The sequence below is a fragment of the Magnolia sinica genome, chromosome 17, assembly GCF_029962835.1.
Source record: "Magnolia sinica isolate HGM2019 chromosome 17, MsV1, whole genome shotgun sequence".
Taxonomy (NCBI): domain Eukaryota; kingdom Viridiplantae; phylum Streptophyta; class Magnoliopsida; order Magnoliales; family Magnoliaceae; genus Magnolia; species Magnolia sinica.
Window position 1 is genome coordinate 21765194 of NC_080589.1, and position 19460 is coordinate 21784653.

The 19460-nt window shown below is 37.7% G+C and overlaps 1 protein-coding gene across 2 annotated transcripts in view; it reads right to left on the reverse strand.

The window, feature by feature from the left end:
* The window catches only part of LOC131230394 (serine/threonine-protein phosphatase BSL1), a 60155-nt gene that overhangs the window by 5955 nt on the left and 34740 nt on the right, over positions 1-19460 (reverse strand). For both annotated transcript variants that reach the window (XR_009164009.1, XM_058226298.1), the window contains exons 11-14: positions 6553-6745; positions 6221-6455; positions 5578-5748; positions 5256-5494 (exon numbers count right to left, since the gene is read on the reverse strand). Coding sequence is in view for 1 of the 2 variants with exons in the window: in XM_058226298.1 (XP_058082281.1) it covers positions 5256-5494; positions 5578-5748; positions 6221-6455; positions 6553-6745 (838 nt within the window). In the remaining variant the exon portion in view is untranslated. The remainder of the gene's footprint in view (positions 1-5255; positions 5495-5577; positions 5749-6220; positions 6456-6552; positions 6746-19460) is intronic.

Below are 19460 nucleotides of genomic sequence, written 5' to 3' on the forward strand. Positions count from 1 at the left end.
TGTGAAATCAGTGTCAAATGGTTTTAAAATCCACGATTCTTCATGTTATGCATGAAAAACATGGATTTAGAGCTTCAATTTCAAAATGTGGGAAAGATGGGCCGATTTTCAAAAAATTGGAAAAAATCGAAAATTTCCCAATTTCTCTCAAATCGGTTGCAATATTAATGTCCAAACATGAAATCAAACATGTATATAACATGATATAGTGATTCTTGGTAATTTGGAAATTTTTCAAAAAATAAAAACAATGTTTAATTAAAAATATTAAAAATAATTATTTTTTCAGAATTTCACTTCGATTAGCAGTCAATTGACCCCCATTTTAGAGTATTTATGAGTGTTTGATGAAATCATCCTCACATACACTCTAATTTTAGGATTTGGGGGAAGATAAGTGGATTTGCAAAAAAAAAAAAATTGGGAAAAATCAAAATTTCTCCAAAATTTCCCAAATTGATTGTAATCTTAGTGTCCAAACATGAAATCAAACATGTATACAACCTAATCTAGTGATTCTTGGTAATATGGGGATTTTTTGGAAAAAAATTAATTATTTAATTAAATATATATATATATATATATATATATATATTTCAAAATTCCACCTCGATGAGTGGTTAATTGGCCCCCATTTCAAAAATTTTCTTTTTAATTCCACTCCTAATGCATGCACAACTCTATGTGGGTCTAATCCATAGCCACATAATCATTCACAGGTATATTTCTAGTTTTTATTATTATTATTATTCTTTTGCTTTTAAATGTATTGCCTATGTTTCCAAACATCTTCTTACATTTGCAAATTATATGAATTGACTTTGGATATTCTTGCACTAGGTAAGTCATAAAATGCATAGATTAGGACCCTATACAAAGGAAGCCTATTATGTGTACTTATTTTTTGTGATGTTTTGATTTCTATGTGTGTATTGATGTCTTTTTTAACAATCTCAAAAGTTTCATTGAAAAATTCGACCAATTTCCCAATGTTTCTTCATGTTTCCCAACGACAACGATACATAATGCGATACAACCAATATATCGCATGCAATAACTGATATGTATTCATATCCCAAGGGTGCGATTCACCATGCAATAACAATACAAAAAACATTGTCATTATATATTTCATCTTTAAACAGATAGCGTGTAACGGCCGTAACGGTAACTTTTTTTTTTTCATTTTTAGCTCATTTTTTGCTGTTTTTTTGAAACCTTTTGCTTCCAAACTGTTTTTCACTCCTTCTACTACTAATTTCGACCAACCTTAGCTAGGTATTTGAGATAAAAACACATTATATCACAGATTTTTTTGAATCAAAGCTCGGTGGGCCATTTTTCAGAAATTCGTCAAAAATAGGTATTTATACTTTTTTAATATGTTTTGCTGTTTTAATCATGTCATATGATGTGTTAATCATAGTAGAACATGTTAATGTACATTTTACAGATTTGGGGTGCCATTTAATAATTTTTTAATATTTTTTTCTATTTACGCATGAATTTTGGCCCCTTTTTTTAAAATTCGAAAATTCAAATTTTAATGGTTGTTTTGCTGTTTTAATCATGACATTTGATGTGTTAATCATAGTAGAACATGTTAATGTGCATTTTACAGATTTGGGGTGCCATTTTATATTTTTTTAATATTTTTTTCTATTTACGCATTTATTTTGGCCCTTTTTTGAAAATTCGAAAAATCATTTTTAATGATTCTTTTGCTGTTTTAATGACATCATATGATGTGTTAATCATAGTAGAACATGTTAATGTGCATTTTACAGATTTGGGGTGCCATTTTATATTTTTTTAATATTTTTTTCTATTTACGCATTTATTTTGGCCCTTTTTTTGAAAATTCGAAAAATCATTTATTAATGATTCTTTTGCTGTTTTAATGACATCATATGATGTGTTAATCATAGTAGAACATGTTAATGTGCATTTTACAGATTTGGGGTGCCATTTTATATTTTTTTAATATTTTTTTCTATTTACGCATTTATTTTGGCCCTTTTTTTGAAAATTCGAAAAATCATTTTTTAATGATTCTTTTGCTGTTTTAATGACATCATATGATGTGTTAATCATAGTAGAACATGTTAATGTGCATTTTACAGATTTGGGGTGCCATTTTATATGTTTTAAAATTTTTTCGATTTACGCATTTATTTTGGCCCTTTTTTTGAAAATTCGAAAAATCATTTTTAATGATTCTTTTGCTGTTTTAATGATGTCATATGATGTGTTAATCATATTATAACATGTTAATGTGCATTTTACATATTTGGGGTGCCATTTTATATTTTTTTATATTTTTTCTATTTACACATTTATTTCGGCCCTTTTTTTGAAAATTCGAAAAATCATTTTTTAATGATTCTTTTGCTGTTTTAATGATGTCATATGATGTGTTAATCATAGTAGAACATGTTAATGTGCATTTTACATATTTGGGGTGCCATTTTATATTTTTTTATATATTTTTTCTATTTACGCATGAATTTTGGCCCTCAAAAATAATTGCAAACACCTAAATGTAAGATATTTTCATATTACATTCATTCTAATATATCTATCATTGATAGTAGATAGTTAGAAAATTAAATATATGAATTTTGTAGTCAAATTCAGGTTATCTGGTTCATAAATTCATCAGATAGTCCGATACAACTTCTCACCAAAGAGTGGACCGTTACACCACCATAAACATGTTCCAATTTATAAATGAATGCATATTTGGAATGCTTAGAATATTCCGGATTTAATCCATATTTTTTCATATTTTTTTGACAAAAAAAAAATTTTGCACCGTTACGGGCCGTTACGCCCCCGTATCACCGTTACGCCCCCGTATCCGTATCGGTTTTGGAGGTCACCGTTACGACAACGATACATAATGCGATACAACCAATATATCGCATGCAATAACTGATATGTATTCATATCCCAAGGGTGCGATTCACCATGCAATAACAATACAAAAAACATTGTCATTATATATTTCATCTTTAAACAGATAGCCAAATCAAGGTGATCAACAAGAACCTTGGCAACCTCTTGAAGAGTATCATGGGTGACAACGTATCTCAGTAGGACTTGGCTCTATCCAGTGTTCGAAATGTAGGTATCACATTACGTATCGCACCCTTAGGCTGCAGATACGAATTGGTTATTGCATGGGATATATTGGTTGTATCGTTGTTGTTATAAACATGGGGAAACCAATGATTTAAATATCAATGATATCGGCCAATATCTTGTATCCCACCTGTGCGATACGAAACACACAGGTAGTACGGATATATCTCACATGTTCAATCCAGTGAGCATTTTCAATTTTCGATCCTTTTTTTTTTTTTTTTTGTTAAAATTATGTTAAATCGGTGTCAAATGGTTATAAATCCATTGGTTCTTCATGTTTTGCATGAAAAATCATGGAGTTGGAGCTTTGATTTCGATATCCATTGGTTATTCATGTTCTCCATTTTTTTTTCAAAGTTTTCCTTCAACCAGCTCTCAATTGAGACTAATTTCGAAGTATTTAGGAGTATTTGATGAAATGATCATCACATACACTAATTTTGAAATTTGAGTGTAGTTGGTCTAATTTGGGAAAATTTTAGGAAAATTGAAAAACTTTCAATTTCTCCCAATTTGTTTGCAATGTTACTCCAAACATGAAATCAAGCATGTATGAGGGCTGATCTACTAATTTGTTAAGTCCTTGTTAATTTTCGAGAAATAAAAATTATTTTTTAATTAAAAATTATTTTTTTCCCAAGATTTCTCTTCAACTAGCTGTCAATTGAGACTAATTTCGAAGTATTTAGGACTTAGGAGTGTTCGATGAAATGATCATCACATACACTCAATGTTATGCATTTGATTTGAATATAGTTGCGTTAGTTCAGTTTGACAATGCATAGCTTAGGACCCTCTACACAGGAAACCTATTATGTGCACTTCTTTTTTGAGATATTATGATTTAAAAGTGTATATTAAGGTCTCTTTTAACAATCCCTGAAATTTCATTGAAAAATTCAACCATTTTCCCAATATTTCCCCATGTTTCTCAAAAAGTGCGATAAATTACCTAATACAAACAATATATCCCGTGCGATAACTGATACGTATCCGAATCCCAAGGATGTGATATGTAACACAATACTGATATTTCAAACACTAGGGGACACATTGAGAAATTGGTTAAATTTTTCAATGAAACTTCAATGATTGTTAAAAAAGACATCAATGCACACTTACAAACCAAAACATCACAAAAAATAAGTACATCTAATAGGTTTTCTTGGCATGGGGTCCTAATCTATGCGATGTCTCACTGAATCGATGCAAGTATATTCATATAATTTATAAATGTAAGAAGACGTGTGGAAACACAAGTAATACATTCAAAAGCAAAAAAAGAATCACTAGATCAGGTTACATACGTGCTTGATTTTATGTTTAGACACAAAGATTACAACTGATTTGCGAGAAATTGAAAATTTTTTAATTTTTCTAATTTTTCGAAAGTCAGCCAATCTCCTCCAAATCTCGAAATCGAAGCTCCCAATCCAAAACATGAAAAATCATCGATTTGTAACAATTTGACACTGATTTAACATGATTTACAAGGGAAAAAAAAGGGATCGAAAATCGAAAATGCTCACCAGATCGAACATGGGGGATACATCCCACTACTTGTGTGTTTCGTATCGCACGGGTGGGATACAAGATATATTGTGCGATATGTCGGCCAATGTCGTCGATACTTAAAACACCGGCTCTGTCCCAAGCCAACTTTGCCTGCAACTGCTCAATGTAGGAGGGAGGCATTCCAAAAAAATTTACAAACGAGTTTTCTTAAATATTGTAGGAGAAGAAGTTTGATATCAATAAAACTATTTCTCCCTCTCCACTCAAATATTCTTGCAGGTGTACACTTTTCCATATCAGTGATTCAGGTGTCATGATCTTATTAACTCGATAACTGGATTGCAGTGTCAAGATCTCATTAACTCAATAACTGGATTGCACAAAATTTCAAGACTGAAGAATATCAAAGTAAATTACTATGCAGACGGCTAGTTTACATCCTGCCTACTAGAGTAACTGCCGATACCCTACCTTCCAAATCGAATAATGTATAAAGATTTTGAAAACAAGTAAAACCCCATTTCACCATTTTAACTTAATTATTTCCCTCAATTGACCAGAAAAAGTTTAATGACATCCAAACTCAAACTTACGTTATGTCTCCAGCAGTTGAAGGAAATCCATATTCATCAAATAGGCGCATCAGGTCACCAAACTGACCATGCAGATCACCGAATACTTTAATTGGAGCCTTCAATTGCAAGACCGTGGGTTCCTGCATAAATATCTGCTCTGCGGCATAACAAAGTTCACCCACTTCGTATGAGTCCATAAAGAAGCTTCTATTCGTTGGAGCTTTCCAGTTGCGAGGCCTAAGCAACATAGATATAATCTGCAAAAAAGTGAATCGTAATAAACAGACTGCCTCTTGCTTAAGAGAGCCATAAAATTAGATATTTTCCTGATCATGCTTGCCTTCTTGTGCAGGCCCTGAGGAGACTTCTGTCTAGTGAATAGCTTTTTGTTAGGGTATGCCTGATCAGAATTCAATGGAACCATTCGTCTGCTTTCATTCTCGAACTGATCCAATGAAAGTTGCCTCACCAGCCCACCCAAGCTACCAGCAGCCTCTTTAGCAACCACCACCTGTAGCATTGTGATTGTAGCTTTGTTAACATGAAAAAGATGGAAGTAACTACGAAACAAGCAAAATAGTGTATGATCCATGCTTTGCAGACATTGTGTGAAATGCCATCCACACCACACATGGATGTGGTTGGGAGTGTTGTTCTAGTGACCATTATATGGACAGGCAATATGACAGGAATCATAGTGATTGGCAACTCTTGACCATTGTTGTAGGTTTTGCCCATTGAATGATGCTTGTTTGAGCTAGCAATCCCCTTTTCAGGCCACTGATTGTATGGCTAGCACAGTTCGATTGATTTGTTTTTCAAGATACACGACACTCACATGGTAGCTCACCAGATCAACCATCCTGATCATTACAATAAAGATGTTTTGGTGCACATTTTGTGGAACACCATTAAACGCCCATAACAGTAGCATAGCATTACTTGAAAAATTAACAAATAAAACGAAAATAAAGACAACATACAGCTCTGGGGTGGAGGCGGACATCTGCCTCAAGGGTATCAGTGTCGCTGCTATCTGAGGAGGTTTCTGAGATCTGCATCTTATCGTTTATGCGAGTTCCAGATGCTTTCGCATCTGGAAGCTCCTCTTCTGCAGGGCCTGCAGAAGCTAACTTTGCAGCTTGCCAGACAGCACTAACTGCCTCAGCTTCAGCTGCTGAAGCCTCAGCCAGTTTCTCCATAGATTTCTTATCCATGCTGATAAAGATGAAAACTGGCAATCAGATTGTGTAAAATTGATCGACCTGGATAAAGAAGCTAAAAAGGAATTGAGTGAACTATAGGAAGACAAAACCTCAAGTTAGAGCAGACACTCTCTGATCTGACAGCTGAAGTTGGTGGCACAAATGCTGACTCGGTCTTTGCATTTGACTGGTTAAGCTTGGAACTTGCCATAGTTGGAGTTCTATCGGAACTGAAGATGGGAGAATTAACTTCAGACTGAAGAGGTGAATTTTCTGCGATTAGAAGATCATCAAGCAGCACATCTGCAAAAATAGCATAACAGCATTGGACAGCAACTCAAGAAGAATGGTTAATATACAAATTTTCAAGACCAATGCCATTCAACAAAAAAAAAAAATGTGGAGACTAAATATCCAAACTGAAGCCTGTTGATTAGTTGATATTGGAAGCAAAACCGGAATACACAGAGGGTAGGTTCTAGGAAGAATGAATCCATGCATTGAAGCAACCCCTTATTTCAAGCACAGAAGATAGAAAACTAATTAGTCCATACACATCTTTACTACTTCGGATAATTCAAAAGTCACATTCCCATTTGTGCACCAACCAGAAGGCATGGTACGAGACGCATATTGTTTTATAAGCAGCTGGAGATGGCAGTGCCATTTTCTAGTCTTTATCTTCTTTTATTCTTGTAATTGGAGTGATTTACTAAAAATAGGACAACTGAGACAAACAACAAACAACAGCTACACACACACACACAAAAAAAATAAAAAAGCCCCATATGGTAGAAGGACCACCTATAATACAAAATAAATTGGACAGAAAAGATGAAGATAGCTACGGCCTCTGTCAAGCCGCAATCAGCAACTATCCTCCATTCAATATCCCAAAAGATCTCCTAGTGGCTCCTGACTTGGCCACAGTACCGGCCTGATCATTTGCAGATCGACACACATGGACAAATGAAACAACCATTGAAGCGCTGATGTCCTTGACTTCCTCTCAAATGTTTTATCCAGCAGCCAAGGGAATCTGCCACACTTGATCCAGCTGAACATTCTTGGAATACCCCTCGAATATTATCAGACTTAGGCTGCGATCTGCCACCATCCTAATGCCATATATCCATGTAACAATGCTGACGATTCCACAAAAAAGGAGACGTGAACCATGTCGGTCTACAAATTCAATTATAGTCTACCCCCTGTTGTTCCTGACAAGCACACTAACACCCGTTGAGCCAGGGTAAATCCAGCCTGCAGCGTTTAGCTGGCAGAGCCCTCCAGATTTCTCCGATCTTTGCAGGGGGCCATCCACAACTGAGAATCTTCTCCCAGTTATATGATGTGATGACTCCAGTGATGCCCGCCATCACACTCTTCTTGTCTACTCTAGCGATCGCTAAGGATAGAATTATACATAATACCACTGCCCCAGCTTTTTTGATCCCTTGAAAAATACTGGAATTCATTTGGCCCAAACACACCACAGTAGAGCCTTCAAAGACATCATCCACAGAATTTTGCAAATAGGATCCCACCTACCCATTTTCCAGCTCATGCAACCATCATTCACAAGGTGAGGCATCATCCACTGGATTCCAAACCTTACAAAGAACACAGCCCACAATCTTTGAACAAATGGGGCAGTGGATTAACAAGTGTGCAACATCTTCTTCCTCCGCCTTACACATGACGCATCTGTTAGGGATCATCATCTCTCTGTGTTGCAGAAGATCCACAGTCAGCACCTTGCTGAAGCATGTCAAGCAGCACGGTGCATTAGGTTTCATAGGGATGATCCCATCCCAAACCACCGATGCCTACTCCACTTCATTGACCTCAAGAGCCCTTGGAAAAGATTCTGAAAGGCAATGAAGAGGAGCCATCTGCCTCTGAAGCCAAAATTCTACAATCCTCTCCTGTACAAGCAATGGATACACTCCCCAGCAAGCTCAACTTACTAAGAGCTGAATTTCCTCGTCCTTCAAAGGACATCTGATGATGTTCTAAATGACATTAATAAGCAAAACCTAAAATATTATATCAATCTGACTAACGAGTCACGATCATGAGATCTCATGATGGGCTTTTCTTGACTAATGGGCCTATTCTTTTAAATCAAAACTTCATCTTCTAGCTAGGAGGCCCTCCCTGGACGTCGTCATCGATCTAGATCGACGGTGGGGCCCTTTTTCTTCTGGCGTACGAGCGTAGAGGGTGGCGTGCGTGTACGTGTGGACGGCATGCGCGGGATGTTCTCATAAAAAACAATGGGTAACAAACATGAGGACTTCCAGTGGAGAGACAAGTGAAGGGTTGTCAGTGAACCTGTATCTTTTCGCATTGGTTATGGACAAGTTAACAAGGCATTTATAGGAACTAGGAAGAGGCCCTGCAGTGACATAGTTTTGATTGACAAGATGAGAGAGGGGTTGAATACAAAGCTAGAATTATGGAGAGATGCTTTAGAATCTAAAGGCTTTAAAATTAGTTGAACTAAACTAGAGTATATGTAGTGCAGTTTTATTAATAACGGGAGTGGAAATGAGGAATTAGTTAAGATTGCAGACTAAGTTGTACCTCAAAATGTCCATTTTCAATATCTTGGGTCGATGGCACATAAGATCAAAAAGATTGAGAAGAACGTTGCTCTTAGAACTAAAGATGGGTGAATGAAGCAGAGATGTGCCTTGGAGTTTCATGCAATGTAGTTAAAGGTGCTAGAGCACTTGCCCCTGGGGCACCTAAAGCGCACCTTAGCACGCCCTTGGAGTTTCCAAGCGTAATTTTAATATATAATGAATATTAATATTTATATTAGATATGGCTTTGCTAACGTCCTCAACTATATGAGAATGCTAGCCATGACCCAAACCTTTTAATGGCACACAGGCTGACCTATTGCCGATCCAAACTGTTCATTCATTCACACAACTAGGAGCCAGACATAGTGCAAAAATCATGCCAATCAGGTGACTAAAGCTTCCAATCAATAGCATAGAAATGGACAGTCAAGATTAACCGGAGAAACACAAGTAGGTCCAATCATCATCTTGAAACATCTAATAGATAGATCCACTTTGTATTTCTTGTGATTTTGAACTAATGCTTTGATTTGATGATTCCAACCATGCGATTTATGGCTCGTAAACAACAGCGGTTTGTAACAAACTGCCCCTATTCAAAAGGTTATGATGATCGGATCAACGTGATTCTTGCAACAAGGCTTGCTCCTGGTTGTGTGAATGAATGAATGATTCATATCAACGATAGGTCACACCATGTGCCGTTTAAAAGGTATGGGGACGTTGCTAACACCCCATGAAATATAAATATTAATATATACAAATTTATAGATATATGTTGATATTTTTAGTCAATAAAAATCAACACCACTTCAAATTTCAAAGGAAAACAAAAGGTAAAAATAAAATCAACTTACACAATAAACCATCTAATTATTAAACCAGTATATCAACTGATCAAATAATCATTAATCAAACCATCCATGAAACTGGTCAACTACTAAACTGATAACCGTCAATCAAAAGCTGAAGAAGAGAATTGAGGGAAGATGTTGAACTTCGGGAAAAGACATTCTTAAGAGTTTCATCTCAAAAGAAAAGAGAGTTGTTGAAATAGTCTTTAAAATAGCCCTCTTATGTATTTAGATCATTAAAGGTTGGTAAAATGCCCATAAGGGTACCTCACATCAAATGGCCAACGTGACGCAGACATGGCGAGGTGCACCCATGCACTAGGTGCTAGGCAAACACCTGGCTGGTGCACCCCTTCAGTAAACGCCTTTCTTAGGGTCCAAGAGAGGCCACCATGGGCAAACGCCTACGCATGCACTAATCTGGTTTTATGTGATTGCAAAATACAAATCAAACCAAAGGAAATTTTTATAAGATATCTTGTAGACAATTCATGCTCTATGGGACAATGTTGGCAGTTAAGGAAAATGTTCATGGGATAATTGTAGCTAAAATGACAATGTTGAGATGGATGAGTGGCAAGACAAGGATAGAAATAGAAATTGAGGGAACTTATAGTAGCACTAATGGGTAATAAGATGACGTAAAGTAGTCTAAGATGGTTTCACCATGCAACCAAGACCAAGAACTACACTGGTTAGGAGTGAGTTGATTCAAGTTGAAGGCTCTAAAAGGGCAAGGGAAGGCCCAAAAGGTAGTGGGGTGGACGTATTAAGAAAAGACTTGATGACCTATACTTTGGTTGAGGATATGGTCCTTGATAGAGTGGGAATAGTAGAATGGGTTCCATGTAACAGACCACAATTAATTAGGATAAGGCTTGGATGATGATGATGATCAACCTGATGTGAAGCAAGCATTTCTCAATAACGATCCTCCGGAGAGTTTATATGGCCCTTCTAATGTTTGTCCTTAGCAAGGTATTCAAGAAAGGTTAGATAATGGCCGTTACATAACATGTAATGGTTATGGGGTTGCAACGGCCTGTATTGTATCACTAATGGCCAGTGTTCAAATTATCTCCGATATTATCTTTATCTCTAGCTTAGCGATACTGATCGCACTGGTAGCGATACCAATAACGCTAGTAGTATAAAAAATTCCAGGTATAAGCAATGCATCGCTAAGTATCGCCAACGTATCAATATCGCTAATGTAATCGTCAATATTTTCAACTACATAAATCCTAGGTGTAGCTTGTATTGCCAATGCATCAATATCGCCAATGTATCGCCAATATTTTCGACTATGTAAATTCTAGGTAATGCTTGTATCATAAGTGTATTGACGATATTTCAATAATATTGCCAACTATTGATATCATCAAATTTTTGTTTATTAGAAAAAAAAAATTTATTTCAATTTTTTTTTCATGGGCACATGGTTGTATGTAGTGTTCAATTTTCCATTGATAATATTGATAATATCTTGAAATTATCGATATCGCAACATGTGAGATATTGAGACCACAATCTTTCGTTTCTTTTTCAATTGTTGATGATTTCTTGGTGAAATATCATGTGTTGTTGATATTTTACAATATCGAAGGATGTTTGGATGGTTAAATAGGCCAGAGGGGATGGTTGGATTGATTTCTTACACCAACGCATGCTTTTAAGGCCCCGTTAAATGGAAACTTGTTATGTATGCATTCTTTTTGCAATTTTGTTTTATTTCTAAATATACAAATATGTACATTTTAACATCTCCTGAAGTTTCACTGAAAATTCCATTGTTTTTCCTATGTTTCCCTGCATTTCTGGTTATCAACGATATTATCGGCGATATCGATATTGTTTCCATATACCTGGCTAGAGAAACTTGTAGCGATACCGATAATTTGAACACTGCTAATGGCAATGGCCATTACGGCCACTATACCGTTATCGAATACCTTGGTCCTTAGAGGGAGAGTGGTAAAGTTTGTAGGTTGAGAAAGGCTATCTATGGAGTGAATCAAATCTCCCAAAGCATGGCTTGAAAAATTCAGCAATGCCTCATCACAATTTGGCTTTGACTTATATCAAGTTGGCCTTCAGTAGAGTACATCTGACCATTTAATATTTTTAAAAAAGATGAAATGGAACAATCATTGTGATGATTGTCTCTGCTGATGACATAGTTCTTATGGGTCCATCTGGCATCTGTTGTGCATTATTTGCATAGGAACAACACTGTTGGCATAGCTTATCTCATGCTTGGCGCATTAACAAGTGATGCTCATAGCACACTTACCAAATAATGTTATTTCACGCACCTTTTTTAAGCCTTAATTATGGTATTGTCCAAATAGCGGGATTCCAAGCATGCCTTTTTTAAGCCTTTATTGTGGTATCATCCAGATAACTGGATTCCAAGAAAAAGCTGCAATCCAGTTATGTTCATAACAGAAAAAGTAGAAAGGGACACCAATCTTAGTTTTGTACCATTTAAAAAATGCTTTCATGGTGGTGACACTTCATACAACATATTAGTATGTCAACCCAGACCGCGCAAATTGATGACTCAAACTATGGATGGAGGACCACTTGGTTTCAATCGTACCCATGTCATAGTTGTATGGGAACACAGACCGTCTAAATCACCGACTCAATTATGGTGGTCCACTTGATCTCAACCGTAAACATGGCATAGTTGTAAGAAAATTCAGACACACCCATGGAAAATTTGTATAACAATCCAGACTGTCCAAATCGTTAACTCGACTGTGGATGGTAGGGCAGTTGATCTCAACCATACACATGACATAGTTGTACGTCAATCCAAAACCATCCAAATTACTAACTCAACTGTGGATGGAGCCACGCTTGGTACATGGACCAGATTTCACTCAATTGTACAACATGGGAGTGTGTGGCATGATTAATATATAACATGCTACTTCTATCAGATAGCGTAGTGTCACTGCCAAACACCATATATTCATTGTCGCCACAACTGTAATCATCACAAAATAACCATATCTAGGCAACATTATCCACATTGTTACTATGACGAACACCAAACGAACCATACATGGACAATGATAAGAAGATTCTATAAACCCAATCATATGTGAGAAAATGTCAGTCACCTAGGATCTCAAGCATGATATGTCTTCAGATTGAAGTTGCCAGATCTAATCAAGGCAAGTTCATTTCTTGAAGGATGTACTCCATACTGATTCAAGCATGCTGGGTGCAAGACTTGCAAAATCTCTGATTGAAATCAATCACTGACTTCACGAGGTCAAAATTGCTTGGTGATCTAGGTATTTACTATAGGCCTGTGGGCAGATAATCTACTCGATTATTGCTAGACCGGATATTGCTTAGGCAGTCAATTTGATCAGTTTATGCATGCTCCCGTGTAGACCATCTTAGGGTTTGTAGATTGTATCCTTCAGTATGTAAAGTCTGATCCTAGGAAAGGCATACTATACTCTGATCATTGTCATCTAAAGAACAGCAGTTATTGTGACATTCATTGATTTGGTTTATCTGATCATTGGCTATCTACAAGTGGCTATTATGCTTTCATGTGAGGAAATCTAATAACTTTGAAAAGCAAGAAGCAAAGTGTAGTTGCTCATTCATCTGTAAAAGCGAGTAGCGAGCAATGGCAATTACAACTTATAAGTCCATATGAGTTTTTTTTTTAGAGGAATTTAAAAGTAATAATAATAATAAGCCAGTCTTCAATTCCCCTTCATTGCTACAATCAAGCCACCATCCAGATTACAAATAAGCCAATCTTCCATGAGGGAACCAAGCATATAGAAGTAGATTGTTGCTTCGTTCAAGAAAAAGTGATGGTGAAATTGTTGACTGGGTTACCCGTCCGGTTAGAGAATCAATTGGCAGACATCTTCACAATGGCTTCCAATCAGCACCAAATTAGAGATCTTGGGAAACCTAGGCATAGGTAATATATGCACCAGCTTGAGGGGAGGTGCTGGAAATTATATACGGTTTACATCATCTTTAGCAAACTTGCGGAGCACCAATCCCCTCACATTTCTCTCTTGTAACAAACCATCGTTATCTCTTTGTAGTCGGATTTTATTATAATAAGAGACCAAGGGGAGAAAACCTCTCTCTCTTGCAGAGCACCAATCCACTCACATTTCTCTCTTGTAACAAATCACCGTTATCTCTTTGTAGTTAGATTTTATTATAACAAGAGACTAAGGGGAGAAAACCTCTCTCTCTCTCTCTCTCTCTCTCTCTCCCTCTCTCTCTCTCTCCCCTCCTATTTTCTTACCATGAATAAAAACACAAATAATGACATCCAAGATCAAGGAAGCAACAATGAAGATGCATTCATTAAACACAACTGAGACTTGCAAGCTGTTGTTTTTTTTTTTTTTTGTTTTATTTATAGAATTGAGAAATTTTATTAGAAGCCAAAAGGGAAAAAAGGGAAAAGGGAAAAGCTACAACACATAAATACAAAGGACATGGCCCTACTCCAATGACTAAGAAGCCTATTATTCCCTTACAAAAAAATTCTATGAATAATGGAAGCAACTGGGGCCTTGCAATTCTGAAAGCACATGTTCTTCGTCTCCATCCAAGTTAACCACGAGACCGCCAATAGGGCTAACTGCCTCTCCCCTTTGGCTTTCAAGCTCAAGACACCTTCATGACAAGAAGAGAATAGCATCTCCATGCTATCCGGCAAAAATAAATCGAAGGAATATCAAGTGCAAAGAGGACACCATCCCAAATCAAGTGCACCACTGACTCCTCGTTCTTCATATAAAGAAGATGTGTTTGGATGAACCATACCCCTTTTCCACAAGGTGTCAACAGTGAGAACTTTGCTCCTACCAACCAGTCATGCGAATGTTGCAACCTTCAACGGGCCCCATACCTCCAGGCCATTTGATGCGGGACAACTAACCACTTGCTCTAAAAGAAGATGTGTTTGGATGAACCATACCCCTTTTCCACAAGGTGTCAACAGTGAGAACTTTGTTCCTACCAACCAGTCATGCGAATGTTGCAACCTTCAACGGGCCCCATACCTCCAGGCCATTTGATGCGGGACAACTAACCACTTTCTCTAAAAGCTTGAACTGATAGAGTATGGCAAATAAATCCCTTTATCTCATAGCCCAAACCCCACATCTCATAGGTTAGGTCCTCGGTCGAACCCCCTTGTGGGCCCCACATCACCTGGGTTCCACCTCACGTGGGCCACCCGCCTTACATGGGCCGCCCACCCCAAGTGTGCCCTTGCATCCCACATGCCACCCCACTTGAGCCCAGTGTGAAAATGCCCCTGCATTACCATCCCTGTATGAACACCCTCATTGACGGTGTAGAACCAGACACCAGTTCGAAGAAGGAACGAACAGAGAACCTAAATGATCTATCTCTTCTCCAATATAAATAGTCTTTTGTTGCCAGGGAGGGGTTGATGCCTTCCAAACTCACAAGGAGCTTTGACATCTCAATTTCAGCTTCTAAAAGATTACAATGGCAAGGTGGTAATGTGGTATCCACACACCTCTACTGCCTAGACAGACAAGCACTCGGCAACCCAAATGTCTGGGATTGGAGAAAGCCTGGCAATTCAATGGAACAGAGATCGAAGGAAACCTCTCCCCTCCATGTGTCTCCCCAAAACCATATCCTAGTGTCATCTCCCATTAAAAGTCTTATTTCTAAGAAGACCTTTTAGGCTAATCCAGCGATTGATTTCCAAACACAGGAAGCCCAGTATAAAGATGATTCCTTTATACACCACCCCATCTTAAAGATTCCATATTTATCGATTATAACCAACCTCCAAAGATTCTCCTCCTTGACCCCAAACCACTAGACCCACTTTACCAAAAGATTCGAATTAAACATCTTCCAGCCTTCTTATCCTAGCCTCACCTTCTCTAAAGGGCCTACACACATCTCCCCATTAACATAAGATGGAATTTCCTAGATATGGCACCACCACACCAGAGAAAATCTCTGCGAAGCTTGTCAATTTTCTGGATCACTGACTTGGGTCATCGAAATAAGGACATGAAATGTGGGCGATTAGACAGCGCTGACTTAATAAGGGTGATTCATACCCCCACTGATAGAGGCTTTCCTTTCCAAGAGGAGAGCTTCCTCTCTATCCTTTCATTAATAGCATCCTAGAGAAGATTAGGAGGCTTACCGCAACACAGCGAAAGCCCAAGATACGAGGACGGGAAGGAATCCACCCGACAACCAAACAACTCGACTAATGACTTAACTTCACCCTCGATCAAGTTAACCCCCAAAAGCTCGCTTTTGAAGAGATTAAAAACATCAAATGATTTTGCACGGGTTGTCCACTTGGGACTCCGCCTCACAAAAAATGAGGATGTTATCGGCAAACTAAAGGTGACAAATAGGATTTTTTGCCCCTCGGAAACAAGCCCACAACTTGACCTTTACTGAGCCTTCTGCTCAAAGCCTTAGAAACAACTAGAAAAGGGGGTGGGGGTTGCCCTTTTTAAGATCTCTGGAAGCTTTAAAAAATCCAACGGGAGATTCATTTAACATGACATAGAAACTAGTTGAAGAAACATAATCAAATCCACAATCTCCACTTGTCCCCAAACCCTAACCTACCCAACATGTAATTTAGAAAAATCCAATCAAAATGATTGTAAGCAATATTTTCTGTATCATTAACGCGTAATGTATTGCACCCTTGGGATACAAATACATATTGATTATCGCATGGGATATATTAGTTGTGTCACATAATGTATTGCTATTGTTGGGAATCAAGGAGAAACATTGGGAAATTGGTTAAATTTTTCAATGAAACTTCAAGGATTGTTAAAAAAGACATCAATACACACTAAGAAATCAAAACATCACAAAAAACAGGTGCACATAATAGGTTTCCTTTGTATGGGATCCTAATATATCCATTGTTTAACTGAACTAATGCAATTATATTCAAAGTCTATTCATATAATTTATAAATGTGAGAAGACATGTATAGAAACACAAGCAATACATTCAAAAGCAGAAGAAGTAGAAAACTAAAAATATACTTGTGAATAATGTGTGGATGTGGCTCAAACCCACATAGAGTTGCGCAGTGGCTCAAAATCATCATCTCCATCTCGACGAGGCTAGGCGCAGTATAAGCCAACAATAATATGCTCATGTCATAGTAAAAAATGATACCATTGAAGATACTCTCTAACATAATACTAGTACTCATCCTCTCCGATTTGAGAGAATTTGGAGAAATTTCGAATTTTCCACAAATCAGCCCATCTACCCTTAAATCCCAAAATTAGCATGCATATGATAATGATTTCATCAAACACACTTCAATACTCTAAAATCGAGGCCAATTGACCACTAATCGAAGTGGAAATTCAAAGAAAATTTTTTAACATTTAAATTAATTTTTAATTAAAAAATAATAATTTTTTTCCAAAAAAATCCCAAATTATCAAGAATCACTAGATCAGGTTACATAAATGTTTGATTTTGTGTTTGGACATAGATTCAGCCGATTTGCGAGAAATTGAAAATTTTCAATTTTTCCAAAATTTCTACAACTCGGCCCGTCTCCCTCAAATCTCGAAATTGAAGCTCCAAATTCATGATTTTTTTATGCAAAACATGAAAACTATGGATTTGTAACCATTTGAGACTGATCTAACATTTATAACAACAAAATGGATCGAAAATCGAAAATACTTGCCGGATCGAACAGGTGAGATACATCAGCACTACCTGTGTATTTCGTATCGCACAGGTGGAATACAAGATATATTGTGGGATATATCAGCCGATATCATCGATACTGAAAACATTGATCATAAGCCTCCTCTAGGCCCAGGTCACAAACTATCCCCTTGTAATCCTCCTTATGGTACGAATTGAAGCATTCGATAATGATCAGCGAATAGTCAATGATCTTTCTTCCAAACATAAACGCACATTGGGAATAAAAAATGACGTTAAGTAAGATCAACCTAAACCTCTAAGCGAAAATTTTGGCAACAAATCTTGTAAGGACAGTTGATCAAACTTATGGGACGAAAGTCTTTAATATTGGTTGCCCCTACGACTTGATGAACGAACAACCCAGTTCCTTAGACAGCCAACCCAATTCAAAAAATTCAGCAATGAAACTTAGCAGATCAGCCCTCATAGTTTCCCAAAAAACTTGAAAAAATGCCTTAGGGAACCCATTTGGAACCAGGGCTTTGTCCTCCTAAGCGCCATAACAGCATCCTAAACTTCTTCTGACATGAGCACCTCGAGAAGCTTCGCATCAGATGGGGAGATGCGATCAAAGAACAAATTACCAAGGAACAAGGGTAGGTCGGACCCAATCTTCCTTTGACAAGAGCCCCGAATAGAAGCTGACCACAACAAAACTGATCTGATCTTTCTCTTCGGCATTCTTATTGTCAATCGAAAGGCAAGAAATGTTGTTGCACCAAGCTCGGGCACTAGCAATACCATGGAAGAACTTCGAATTTCGGCCCCCCCTATTTAAGCCACAAGGCCCTTGGTCCCATTCTCTGGTGCCACTTGATTTCTTCCTCCAAACGCTAGCCATAAGCAAGCTAGATTCTCTCTCAGCCTGATCAGATTCCAATAGAGAGCCATCTTCTTCTTTGATGTCCAGAGCTTGAATAGCCATAAGTGTTTGCCGACTCCGCTTCTCTCTGCTCGAAGACTTCCTTGCTCTAAGACTTCAACTTAGATTTGAGAGACTTGAGCTTATGGAATAATCTGAACCCTACCACTCCTTGAACCTGGAATGAATTCCACCACTCCACCACTTGGCCTGTGAAGCCTTCCGCTTCCAGCCATGCTAGCTCAAACCGAAATAGCTTAGGGCTCCAGTTATCCCCGTCCACTTCGAGGATTATAGGGCAATGGTCAGAGGTAAGCTTAGGAAGACTCCTTTGGATCACATGTGGGTACTTTCCACTCCAGGGAGACCGGGAACCTATGAAGCTTGGACATCGTAAGATTCTTTTTTTAAAAAAACCATTAGACCATGTGAACTTGACCCCTCCCATGGGTAGATCAATGAGCCCATGCTACTAGACCCATTCGGAAAACCCACACATAACTAGCTCAAACCAAAACAGCTTAGCACCCCAGTTACCCACGTCCACTTCAAGGATTATAAGGCAATGGTTAGAGGTAAGCCTAGGAAGACCCCTTTGGATCACATGTGGGTACTTTACCCACCCAAGGAGAGACTGGGAACCCATCAAGCTTGGACATCGCAAGATTTTTTTTAAACTTTTTACCATTAGACCAAGAGAATTTGACCCCTCCTATAGGTAGATCAATGAGCCCATGCTTATGCACCCATTCAAAAAACCCACACATACTACTAGCAATGCAAGACCCTTTGAATTTCACATGAGAAAACCTCACCACATTGAAGTCCCCTCCCACACACCACGGGAGCCGCCATCTATCCCATATAGAAGACACCCTAGAACGGCAGCCAAAGACCTAGTTGAATAAGCCCATAAACCCCAGAGCTAGTCCATCTGAACG